The 12,174-nt window shown below is 49.7% G+C and overlaps 1 protein-coding gene across 4 annotated transcripts in view; it reads left to right on the forward strand.

Annotated features, from left to right (window-relative positions):
- PRPF40A (pre-mRNA processing factor 40A) overlaps nt 1-12,174 on the forward strand; it is a 963,502-nt gene that overhangs the window by 107,752 nt on the left and 843,576 nt on the right. For all 4 annotated transcript variants that reach the window (XM_086956681.1, XM_086956683.1, XM_086956684.1 and 1 more), the window contains exon 9: nt 10,308-10,428. In XM_086956681.1, coding sequence (XP_086812807.1) covers nt 10,308-10,428 — 121 coding nt within the window. The remainder of the gene's footprint in view (nt 1-10,307; nt 10,429-12,174) is intronic.

Consider the following 12,174-nt stretch of genomic DNA (forward strand, 5'->3'; position numbering starts at 1 on the left):
GTAAAGGGCTCATGCACCTTTACCCTCACCGCTGCTATAGTGCACCTAGCTAGAGTGTTGACTGATCTATGCCAGGGCAGTGGGTTGTAGGCATAGCACACAGGGATGTGTGCCATATCGACTCTTCACTTTGTTCTGCACCAAACATGCAGTCTGAAACGGCAGTGTATGAGTGTAGTGGTACAGGACCTCTAAGGATGGCACAATAAATGCTGCAGCTAGAGGCCTTTCCTGGTCACAGTGCCCTGGGTACCTGTGGTATCGGTTACCAGGAGCTGACCTGTGGCCAGAGATGCCAATTGGATTTAGGCTTCCATGCAGTTTTAGGGTAGGAACATAGGCCCTGGGCACCTGATTAGCAGGAGCCCAGGGCACACTCGGAGTACATCAGCAATTAACCGAAAAGTGGGGGCAACAATGCAGGAAGAGGGCACTTTCTCACAATATCACATTACAATCACAAATGCAAATAATGACACAAAAAAAGATAACATTACGAAACACTATGAAGTCTGCCCATCACTATCCAAATACTATATACACACACACACAGCACCAGCCAGAAGCCAGTTGATTCACACCGCCAGCACAATCCTCACTTCAAACACACCATCAGCCAAGCGCCCGCCCGCGCTCACTGCCAGCCAAGCGCCCGCCCGCGCTCACTGCCAGCCAAGTGCCCGCCCGCGCTCACTGCCAGCCAAGCGCCCGCCCGCACTCACTACCAGCCAATCGCCAACCCGCGCTCACTCAGCCAAGCTCCAGTCAACACACACACTGCCAGTCTACACACACACACCATGTACACGCAGAACGCCTTCCAAACTCCAGTTCTCACACAGAAACTTTCCCTGGTGTCCAGTGTTTTTCTTTGGGGGCAAATGGGCCTACAAATATTACCATTTACCCCGAGGGGGCAGAAACTGCCAAGATACATCCCCCCCCTAATAAAGGAGAGTGCCACTTGCCCAATGGGTTGCTCCCCAACATGGCCAAATCAATTGCTCCCTGCTTGCTAGTGGCTTCTGGCCCTCTTGGGGTCGGATTAGTAGATAAAATAAAATGTTTTATAGGATGAAATCGCAATTTTAAAAAGTGTGGTTTGTACAAGGAAGTGAGTACCAAAAAGGTATGGTATCGGCGTCTTCTGGGATGAAACCTCAGCAAAGGCTTCCTTCTCGATTGCACTCCATCACTGTTCTTTGGAGAGCAACCTCCTGCTAATTAAATCAACAGGCTGGTCGTCGCCTTCATCGTTGTTCTAGGATGGGACCACTCCTATCCCATCTTCAGAGGCATTAGTCCGCAATATGAGCTGCTTAGAATAATGGAGCTTTCAGAACGGGTGTTGAGCACATTGCTTCCTTAAGAGTCCATTTTATCTTTGGTTGCTTCTTGGAGGTCAGCTCTGTGAGGTGTGCCACAATGGTACCATACCCCTTCACAAACCTCCTGTAGTAAAGCAAAGGAATGCCCTGACTTGGGTCTTGGTTGTTGGAGCTACCAGTCCACAATTGTTTGGATCTTTGGCTGTAAGGGTTGAACTTGGCCTCCACCTACAAGGTGGGCCAAGTAAACAAAAGATCCCTGCCCTATTCAGCACATGCTTGCCTTGATAGTGAGACCTGCACTCTACAGAGACTCAAGGACTTTACCAAGGTGGATCAGGTGACCCTGCTGGGTGGAGCTATAGACTGCAATCTTGTCAAGAAATGTTGCACTTAAAGACTACAATCCAGCAAGGACTTTGTTCACCAATCTTTGGAAGGTAGTAGGGGCATTCTTTAATCTAAATGGAATTATACTGAACTGATAATGCAGTCGCTCCTGGTGTCGGATCAATCTGCCAGTACCCTGAGGTCAAATCAAAAGAACTGAGACATTTAGCTGCCCCCCAACCTGTCCATTAGTACATCAGCTCTTTAGATGGGTTGTCCATCTGTCTTGGTAACCGCATTAAGATCTCTGTGATCCACACAAAGCCTCTGCTCTTAGTCCCCAAACCTCATTCCAAGGGTGGTAAACAAGACCTCTGGGCTAACCCAGGGACTTTCAGAGAGCTCAAATGCCCCCAACTCCTGCATCTTACTGACTTCAGCTCTGATGCTTTCCTTAACTTGGTCAAACTGTCCGTATATTTAGTTTTTGACAGCTGGACTGTCTCCTGTGTCCCCATCATGGGTACACCAGGTTGTCTGACATGGGGTTAAGGAAAAGAGCCCAGCAAAATTCCTCAGAACATGTCCGCAGTCAGCTTGCTGTTGGGCAGAGCGGGAGTCTGAGATGACAACTCCTTCAAAGGACTGTGTGATAGGACTTTAGGACTGTCGGAGAGGAGGTCAGGGAGAGGTTCACTCTCTTCTTCCTGATCCTCATCAGTAGCCATCAGCATGGACTCATCGGACCGGTCATAGAAAGGCTTCTGGTGGTTTACATGGATGGTACAAAAGGGGGTGGTGATGGACGGAGCATCTGAATCAATCAAACACTCACACCCAGTCAAACGATCTGAGTTTAATCCATCACCGTTCTTTAGCCCACTCTGCCACCCCAGTTCAGACATGGCTATATGCAAATCAGTCTGACCCTGTGCCTCATGGGAACAGTCCAGCCCGAACTGCCAAGCCATGTCTTCCCTGGACCGGAAACAAGCTTCCGAGAACCGGTTTCTGGCATTCCAGCCGTCTTCAGCCCGGCTTGCTTGAATCCAGTGGCAAAGTGAGCAAGGGACTCGCGTCTGAGCAGGTTTACATGGATGCCCCTGTGAGGGCTCCTGCAAGTGCCCACTTCAACGAGATAGGGGACCTCACCTTTCTTCATAATGGTTGGGTGTGTTGATGATTATTTTGAATAAACTGTTGTGATTTAGGTTAATATTATGCAATGATCTGATTTAAGTTGGTTACCTAATGGATTTGGGTTGCTGGATGATACTAGGTTCTCATGAGTATGTTTTCCATCCTAGTTACCCCTGAAGAAGGGCTAAAAAGCCTGAAATGCATTGGAAATATTATCAGACGTTGAAATATTTGGATGATGAAACTCTCGTGTCCATGAGTAATGGCCATTGGGGCACTCATTGAACTATTTGAGATGCGAATAAGTTGTGAAAAATATTTGGGTTACAGGTTAATAAACCTGGATAAAAATGAATACTTTGACTGACTACTGGATTTTCCAAATATACTTGCTGTGCATCCTGGGTTGTGGGGCCTGACTATGTTCCTACATTATGGAACACATACCTGTGTGCCATGGCTACAGCCACTTCCACTGGTATAGGTAAGCCACCCATCTAGCATGGTGCACAATACCACTGGTGAGGGTACAGTAGACCTACAGTGCCTTAGTCTTTTCTTGAGGATTGTAAGTGCAGTACAGCCATAAAGAGTATATTGTCTGGTAGTTTGTTATTACGAACTACACAGCTCCACAATGGCTTTACTGGAAACTGGGAAGTTTGATATAAGACTTCTCAGCACATTAAACCCACACTGATGTCAGTCTGGGATTTAATGAAAAATGAACTCTGAGGGAATCTTAGAGATGCCCTCTGAAAAACTACTTGACTTTTAGTGCGTTGGCTGACTGGTTGCTAGTCAGCTGCCACCTTCCGACATATTTCTGGGCCCTTGGGTCGAGAGCCTCTTGCACTCAGGGTCCTGTAACAAAGCAAATCCTGGGCAGCCTCCTCCCCCCAGGATGGGCAGGGTCCACGAAGGGGAAGCTTCAAAGGCGTGCTGTCTTTGTGAGCTGCCCCAGCCATTTGCTGCTCTCAGCAACATGCCCCCACCGGTTCTGACCCCCCACTTCGGGTGGGGTAACCGGTGGGAAAACCAAGATAACAGGAGAGGTGTACCCACCTTTGAGAACCATACCCCTCAGGTGTGGTAGGCGAAACACAACTCAGTCCCCGCCATCTTGAAGAGGAGGGGTGGGGACACATCCAACCAGAGGGAAGCTCATGCCCACCTCCCTCTGGAGGGTGGCATAATGGGTGGTGTACCCACCCCAAGGAAGGGACCCATTTACCTACCTGAAACGCCCCAAAATTTAGATTTCCGGGGCAACCCTGAACCTTGCCTCCTCAGACCAAAAGGACCGAAGAGCTGAGATGAAGAAAGAAGAGGATGCCAACTGACTTGGACTCCAGCCCTACCAGCCTGTCTCGACCTGCTCCAGTGAAATCCTGGTGTCCTACAGCCCCGGAACCTGGAGGACCTGTCCTACCTTTCCCAACCAGACTTTTTGGTGAGCGTATCCTGTACTCACGGGAGACACTCTGGCTCCGGCCAAATCTGGAAGTCTGCACTAGACGCCCACGGCCTGAGTTCGAGTGGCCCAACACCACGAGGAGGTCTCCCCGTCGATTCTGACCTGGGATATGGTGATCCCTGACCTGCCTCGAGTCTCCAGATGTCACCTGTGGCCCCTTTCTGGAGGATCCCTGCAACCGGAGCAGGTAAGATGAATTTGACGCCAAAAGACACCCCTACCCCCATGTTCTTGGGTGGCCCAACAAAAGGTGTCTCGGCATCCCAACTTACCTCTCCAACCAGTGGTCGCCTCCAGAAGATCTTTGTGCCAGAGCCAGCAGTGTTTGTTCGAACCAGAGAATCCTCTTTGAAAGTCACAGGGCCCCAGACGCCAAAACAGCACCCTGCACCTGGCTGCCCTAGTGCCACTGTGGTTGAACCTTGGGTGCTTACTTGAACCTCTTTTCCCCTGAGCTCAAATCCAGGATCTTTGCACCCTCAACCTTGTGGCCTGCCCCTGAGCAGCCACTAACAAGTGGCCCCCTACCCCACACTGTCACCTGTCGCACACTCCAGAAGAAACTCAGGACCAACAGAACTTCGTAATTGAGTAAGTACTTTTTGAGATCAGTCTTTACAGTTTAGTAAAAATGTTAGATGCATTTTTACCCTGAAATGCTTTCCTGTTGGGATAAACTTATACTGTATGCAGGTAATTGTAATTGTAATTGTAATTGTAACGATATTTATAGAGCGCGATTGCTGCCCGTAGGCGTCCAAGCGCTGAGCTGACCAGACAAATGACGGAAGAGGTGCTATGGTACGATGGGTTTGTCAAACAGCCAGGTTTTTAAATTTTTGCGGAAAGAAATGAGATTTGAGTTGGACCGGAGAAAAAGGGGAAGGTCGTTCCAGAGCCTGGCGGTGTTCAGCGAGAACATTCTTCCCCCTGCTCTGGCTCGGTTTACTCTCGGAACGACGGCGAGGAAGGCCTCCTTTGATCGTAGGTTCCTGTTGGGGTAGTAGGGGGTGACTAGGTTTCTGTTGATCGCTGGGCTTGTGTTCCAGAAGGTGCGGTGCGCTAGGCACAGTGCCTTGAAGGCTATCCTCTGCCTTACTGGCAACCAGTGGAGAGTCTTCAGGGCGGGTCTAGCCGACTGAGTGCGCGGGATTTCTAGCAAGGCCCGAGCTGCACAGTTTTGGACAACCTGTAGTTTCCGAAGTGTAAACTCAGGTGCCCCTAAGTATAGGGCGTTGTTCGAGTCAAGACGAGACTGGATTAGCCCTTGAACCGCAACTTTTTTGGCTTCTAGCGGCAGCAACGGAAGAACCTTCCTCAGGGTTCTTAGAAGGCCAACGCATGTGGCAGATAGTTTTGTGGCCTGGATGGAAAAGGAGAGTTTGTTATCCAGCCACACTCCCAGGCTCTTCACGCTTTCCTTTGGGGTAGGGGGAGGACCCAGTGCAATGGGCCAAAGGGAGGTGAATGGTACTGGAGAGGGGGGGCCTAGGAGCATAAGCTCCGTTTTGTCTCCGTTGAGTTTTAGGGAGGAGTTGGACATCCATCCCTTTATGTCCTCTAGGCAGTGTAGCAGGTCGGCTGGGGGGGACTTGCTGTTCTCGGTGGTCAACGAGACCACCAGCTGAGTGTCGTCGGCGTATGACACGATTTTAACGCCATACGGTTCGACGACGCTTGCCAGCGGCCTCATGTAGACGTTAAACAGCACAGGGCTCAGGGAGGAGCCCTGTGGAACTCCGCAGCTCAGGGGTTTACTAGAGGATGTTGTTGCACCGTCAAAGATCTGGAATGACCTCCCAGACAGGAAGGATCTCAGCCACCTTAGGGCGTCACCTGTCACTCCGATGTTGTGGAGACGGTCTAGCAGGGTGGAATAGCTGACCGTGTCGAATGCGGCACTTAGATCAAGGAGGATCACTGCCACTGATCCTCCCTGGTCCAGAATCTTTCTCGTGTCTTCTGTGACTGCAAGTAAGGCGGTTTCCGTCCCATGTTGTGGTCTAAAACCAGTCTGGGAGGTGTGCAGCAACGAGTGGTCCTCTAGGAACTGTACCAGCTGTGCATTTATGTGCTTCTCTAGCACCTTGCTCGTCCAAGGAAGGAGTGAGATGGGGCGGTAGCTTGACAGGTCGTTAGGGTCTAGGCTAGGCTTTTTTAGCAGTGCCCGTACCATGGCCTGCTTCCAAGCTGTAGGGACCGAGCATGCAGAGATGGATGAGTTCAAGAGGTCCAAGATTACAGGCAATGTGGAATTGCTTGCCTGCATCAGGACGTCTGGAGGGGCGGGGTCACGGGGGGAACCTGATTTGACCGTACGGGCCACTTTGGTTAGGGTGTCGAGATCGAAAGGGAGGAAGTGCTCGAGCAGCGGTTGGCCTGGACGGGGAGGTGTTCTGGGGAGAGGTGAGTTGCATATTTCCGGAGGGGTGTCTACCGAAGAGAAGGTGGAGTAGATTTTTAACACTTTGTTGTAAAAGAAATCTGCAAGCTCATTGCATTGCTCCTGGGATTTGCTTGGAGGGGGGGCTGTGGATGCGCTAGAGCATTGTTTTATGATTTGGAAGATTTCCTTGGGTTTTGACTTCGCTTCTATTATTTTGGCAGAGAAATAGGTGGCCTGGGCTGCTCTAATCCCTTCTTTATATATTTTAATGGCTTCTTTGTAAGAGGTTTTCTTTTCTGGGAGGAAGTCTAGGCGCCAGGCTCTCTCTTTTTGTCTGCAGGTGCGTTTTAGTTGTTTTAGAGAGTCAGAAAACCAAGGGGCAGATTTGTGAAGTCTCTTAGAGGAGGATTTGCGCATCGGTAGATTGGAGTCTAGTGAGCAGGTGATCCAGTCTCTGTAGATGTCATTTCCCATATTAGGATCCGTGCAGGGTACGTGGCGGGTGGCGTCTAGTAGGGACACCCAGGATTCCAGCGGGAGTTTCGACCAGTTTCTTCTGATGGTCACTTGGGGGGGTGCTTGGGGATTTTTATGAAAGGCCCATGAGAATGGGATCAGAAAGTGGTCTGACCACGGGAGGGGAGAGGGTAGGTCTACAGTTAGGTCCAGGCAATTGCTAAAAATAGGGTCTAACAGGTTGCCTTTTTCATGAGTCGGAGCCGTCACCAGCTGGGTGAGTTGGAGGGCCTCCAAATCTTGTAGTAAGTTCTGCGCGATGTGATCAGCAGAGGAATTAAAATGAAGATTGAGGTCTCCTACAATCGTGTGGTTGGCTGACGTAAGAATTCTTTGTGCAATGATTTCTGGCAGGGACCTGTGGAACAGTTTTACAGGTTCTGGGGGGCGATAAATCAGGGTACCTGAGAAGGAATTGTTTGCATCGACCTCTAGGCAAAAGGCTGCACTTTCGCAGTCAGGGATGTTGTCTGCCGAGAGGTGGCATTGGTACTGATTTTTCAGAATTATCGCCAGACCTCCGCCTCTGCCGACTGGTCTGTCCACTCTGAGAATGTGATAGCCTGTGGGTAGTGCTCGCACCACGTCTGGGTCGGAGTGGGGAGTGAGCCATGTTTCTGTCAGGAAGATGGCGTCAGGTTTTTTCTCCTCGAGCAACATGGCTATCTCTGTATGGTGTTTCGGTAGCGAACGGCAGTTTAGTGCAAGCATATGAAATGCTTGTGCCTTGGCCGACGGGGTTTTGTGGAAGGGGTGTTTGCAACCCTGACATGAGCCGGGTAGGTCAGTGGGGGCAAATATGCAAGGGCAATGGGGAGTAGAGTTCCTGCCTATTTTGTGTAGGGCTGCTGAGCTGTAGGTTCTGCTCTGGGAAGGGGAGAGGCCAGGGGGTATGGCCCTGGGTCCCGGCAGGTCGCGGACGGGCGCAGACGGGCTTGCCTTAGGCGCGCCTTCGGCGCGCAAACGGCGCTCCCGCTGCGCTCGTCCGCTGCGCTTCCTGTAGATGCACATTTGTAGAGCAAGGGGGGCGTGGCTTCAAGTGGGCGTGTCCGGCGAGCGCGCCTGCTCTAATGGCGGCCGCTTTGTTATGATGAGTAGCGCTACAGCGTTTGCACCGCTGCGCGTTTCAGGGGGTATTCTAGTAGTTCAATATTTTAAAAACACAGTTTATCCAGGTGACACCACACAGGTTAAAAAGAGCAAGTGATTTTCAAGTGATTTTCGAATCGTACCTCCAGCTCCCGGCTCCGCCTCAGGACTGGGTCAGCTGATCTCTCGTTGCGCTGTGGAGCAGCGTTTTTATAGTCAAGGGGGGCGTGGCTTCAAGTGGGCACTTGCACTCTTTTTCTGCGGTCCCCTTCAGGACTTCAGGACTTAAGGTGCAAGGGGGCCAAGGTCCCAAGATCCATCAGCAGTTTGGGTTTACCTGCCAAGGAGTGTCTGGGTGCAGAGGTGCTGAACGTGTTGGTAGCCTTACGCACTACACTGTAGGTAAAGAAGGGGGGGAGGATTCGGGGACAATTTTAAGCGCTCCCAATGGGGGCTCAATTCATGAGGTTCCTGGGAGCAAGGGGGAACAGTTGGTTTTCATGGACCTGGGCTTAGGAGCTCGGGTGCAGAGGATTTTAGTGGGCTGTTCCCGTGTCATAGGCACTTATGATTCTCGATCAGACCTGCAGAAGGGGACACAACAGAACAGCTGGGCCACTCTCAGTGCTGGCCTCTGCTTTGCTGATGTCGCTCATCGTCTGGTAGGTCTTTGCGGCATTAAAGTCCAGGTTGGAACGTAAACAACGTTGGGCTGCTGCTAGGGGTACGGTATCCCGGGTGCAGTGCAGTTCCTGGCATCTTTAGACTTGGTGGGGAGATGGATCTGACCTCCAGGAGCAAGGTAACCGCCTCCTGGTCCGACTGCTGCCTCGGTGGACCTGGCGGTCAGCAGAACGGTGATCTGGATGTTGCTGTTAGTACCTGCAGGTTGCAGGGAAGTGGTGCCTTCATTCAAGGAAGATGCTGATGGCTTGGCTGAGTGCTGAAGGCCCTCTGAGGCTTTTTTGAGGATGCACAGCTGCAGGGCGAGTTGGTTTGCCACGATGGGCATGACATGAGCTGCTAAAATGTAACCTGGATCTACAATTCCCCAGACCACAAAGGACTGGTCTGCCACTTGCTCTAGTGCGAAGCAGTGATTGCGTTAATCAGTATGCCATCCTACTGTACTTTAACCCCTTCCATGCTCATGATGAGCTCAGCTTGTCATGAGGCACACTGGAGCTGTGCTTATGACGAGCTTAGCTCGTTATGAACTCAGGCATTTTCAATTTTTCAGCATACAGCGGGAAAACCATTAGCAGCCAAGGTGTTAATAGAACTCCTAATTACTTTCCTTTTAACCAACTTTGTGACTCATGGGTTTGCTTACAAAGTATCCTTGAAAGCCACCATACCAAGGGTGGTTATTGCCTTTTCCCAGTGTCGCTACTCTTTGCAACAGTAGTCTCCCCATAGGTGTGGTGGGTTTGTAGTATTTTATGAATATGCACACTTAATATATCTGTATTGTGGCTTTGTGGGTTGTATACAATTGAAAAATGCGAGGATCTTCGTGATTCTTGGATTGATGCACTCTTCATCTAAAGAAGTCCTACGGAATGTATTTGCTTAATGTAATGGACTTCCTGACGCTTTTTTTTTTATTATCCTCCGTCTATTTCCACTCTTTCTGATGTGGAACTTAAAAGTGTGAGAGACAGAGAAGGAGTGGGCTGGCATAGAAGTGGGATAAAGTTCTCTTTATTGAGATTGTTGTTCCTATATCCAGACACTTCATATTTTCAGCATTCTCTCAACATACCTTCTGTCTGGAGGACTTGTTAAGAGTTGTCATCGGTGCAAGAAAAGGCGGGGGTGCACCAGTGCTTGTATTGTTAGATGGTGCAAACGTGAAGCACTTTCAAAGTTTCTATATCTCTTGGCGGACTGTAGGGTACCCAGGGTCCTGGGGTAGCACTAGATATTTTACCCATTTTGGATCTGTTTTCTTAATGTTTGTGTTGATTTATGAGCAAAAATGATTTCATTTTAAGAATGTGGCTACTTTGAATTATTGTTGCTTTTTCTTTAATTTTAGCAATTGCTATCAAAATGTCCTTGGAAAGAATTCAAGTCTGATTCTGGGAAATCGTACTATTACAACTCTCAGACAAAAGAATCCCGTTGGGCAAAACCAAAGGAACTTGAAGACCTGGAAGGTAAATATTTATTATAAAGATAGAAGTTAAGAGCATTTCACATTATTATTTACGCACTTCTACAGCAATAGTTGATCATTGGAGTGGAGAAGTGTGGCTCACTGGTTAGAGGAGGCAGACCTGGAAGCAGAGGTCAGCCCGGGGCCAGGGTTCAATTCCTGGCTCGGCGGGGTCTTGAGTCCTAAAATGTCTATGGACTCGACAATTCTCGCTCCGGTGCCTACTCGATTCACGGGTTCACACTCTGCGACTCTGGGCAATAGCTTGCTTAATCTCCACAACGGCCCCTCGCGGCGGGATGCCTGGCTTTCACCTTGCGTATACCCTGCCGGGGTTATCTCACAGGGGAATACCAGGACGGGTTCCCTAAGCAAGCGCTTAGAAACCGCTCGGTGATTTGCGCTATATAAATTCCTGTACATTTACATTTACATTCACTAACCTGTCTCACCCTTACACCATTGTAATGCAACTTCAATTCTGATATTTTTAGCGGATTAATACACACTGACTCTCATTTAAATGTTTTATGAGAAGAGTTTTTCACAGGAAAAAAGAGGAAAGACTATCTTTAGTCCAGGTAAGAAACCGAATGTGCAGGGAAACGACTGTTTAGGCTGTTGCTTCTCAATGCATATTATGCTTCTTGCCAATTCTTACCATGTTGCAAAGTGACGCCATTATGGGTGGTGATTCCAGGTTTGTTTTTTTTAGGGGGAGGGGACGGTCTCACCTGCTGGTAATATTGAACTCCACACTGGGCCACGCTATCCAGTGCTCTGACCCATACAGCATTTTTTTCTTTTTGAAGTCCTATTATTTCTAATGAGTATACACCCTAGCTGTTAAATCCTCCAATGCTCACTAGGTTAGATTGGGACCCTCACTGGTTGAGGGGACAAAAGCAGGAAAGCTGGGCCACTCTCAAAGTGGGTCTCCTGTGGTGCCGACCTCCCTGGACAGCTGCTCAGTCTTGCAGTTATTTGAGTCCGGACTTGACTCAAACAGGCTTTGGTTGCTGCAAGAGGTCCTGTACACCAGGTATTGGTGTTGGGCGGTCTGGTTGGCCCTGGCATCTTCTCCCTTGGTGGGGAGATGGATCTTACCTTCTGGAGCACTGTGGTCTCTTCCTGGGCAGCTGCTGTGTCGGTGAGACTTGGGAGCGGCAGAACAGTGGACTGGACTGTGCTGTTTGGTGCCTGCAAGCTGCAGGGGAGTAGCTCCACTACTTCAAGGGAAATTGCTGGCAATTGCAAAGTGCTGCCAGTCCACTGGTGGTGTTGGCAGATGTACAGCGGCAGGACAAGACAGTTAGTCACTATTGTCGGGACATCTGCAAGCTGGCAGGGTTTGGCACCAAAACGTCTGCAGCTTGTCCTCCATTCTCTCTTCTTCTACCTCTTCTTGTGTCCTTTGAATCTGAGTTCCAGGTGTTGGATTCCACCAAATGTTTAATTAGGGGCATGTAAGGTAGTAGCCAATGAGATACTTACCTTTGGGGTGCCTACACCCCCTATATGACAAATCCTTGTGGGGAGTTGGCATAACCCTGACCCTGACTTAGTGTATCTAATTTCGCCAAAAATTCTACTTTTCGTGTTCACTTCATGTAGCCCATCTTAGTGATGTAACTAGCCTGATGGTGAACATGGCTCCTGACTAGCTAATTTTCCTGCTGTCCTGGTGCCAAATGGAGGAAGCAAGAGTCTCATATTGGAGGCCTTTGAAGCCTCCTGCCTTGATATG

The sequence above is a fragment of the Lissotriton vulgaris genome, chromosome 2_1 (genome assembly GCF_964263255.1).
Source record: "Lissotriton vulgaris chromosome 2_1, aLisVul1.2, whole genome shotgun sequence".
Classification (NCBI taxonomy): domain Eukaryota; kingdom Metazoa; phylum Chordata; class Amphibia; order Caudata; family Salamandridae; genus Lissotriton; species Lissotriton vulgaris.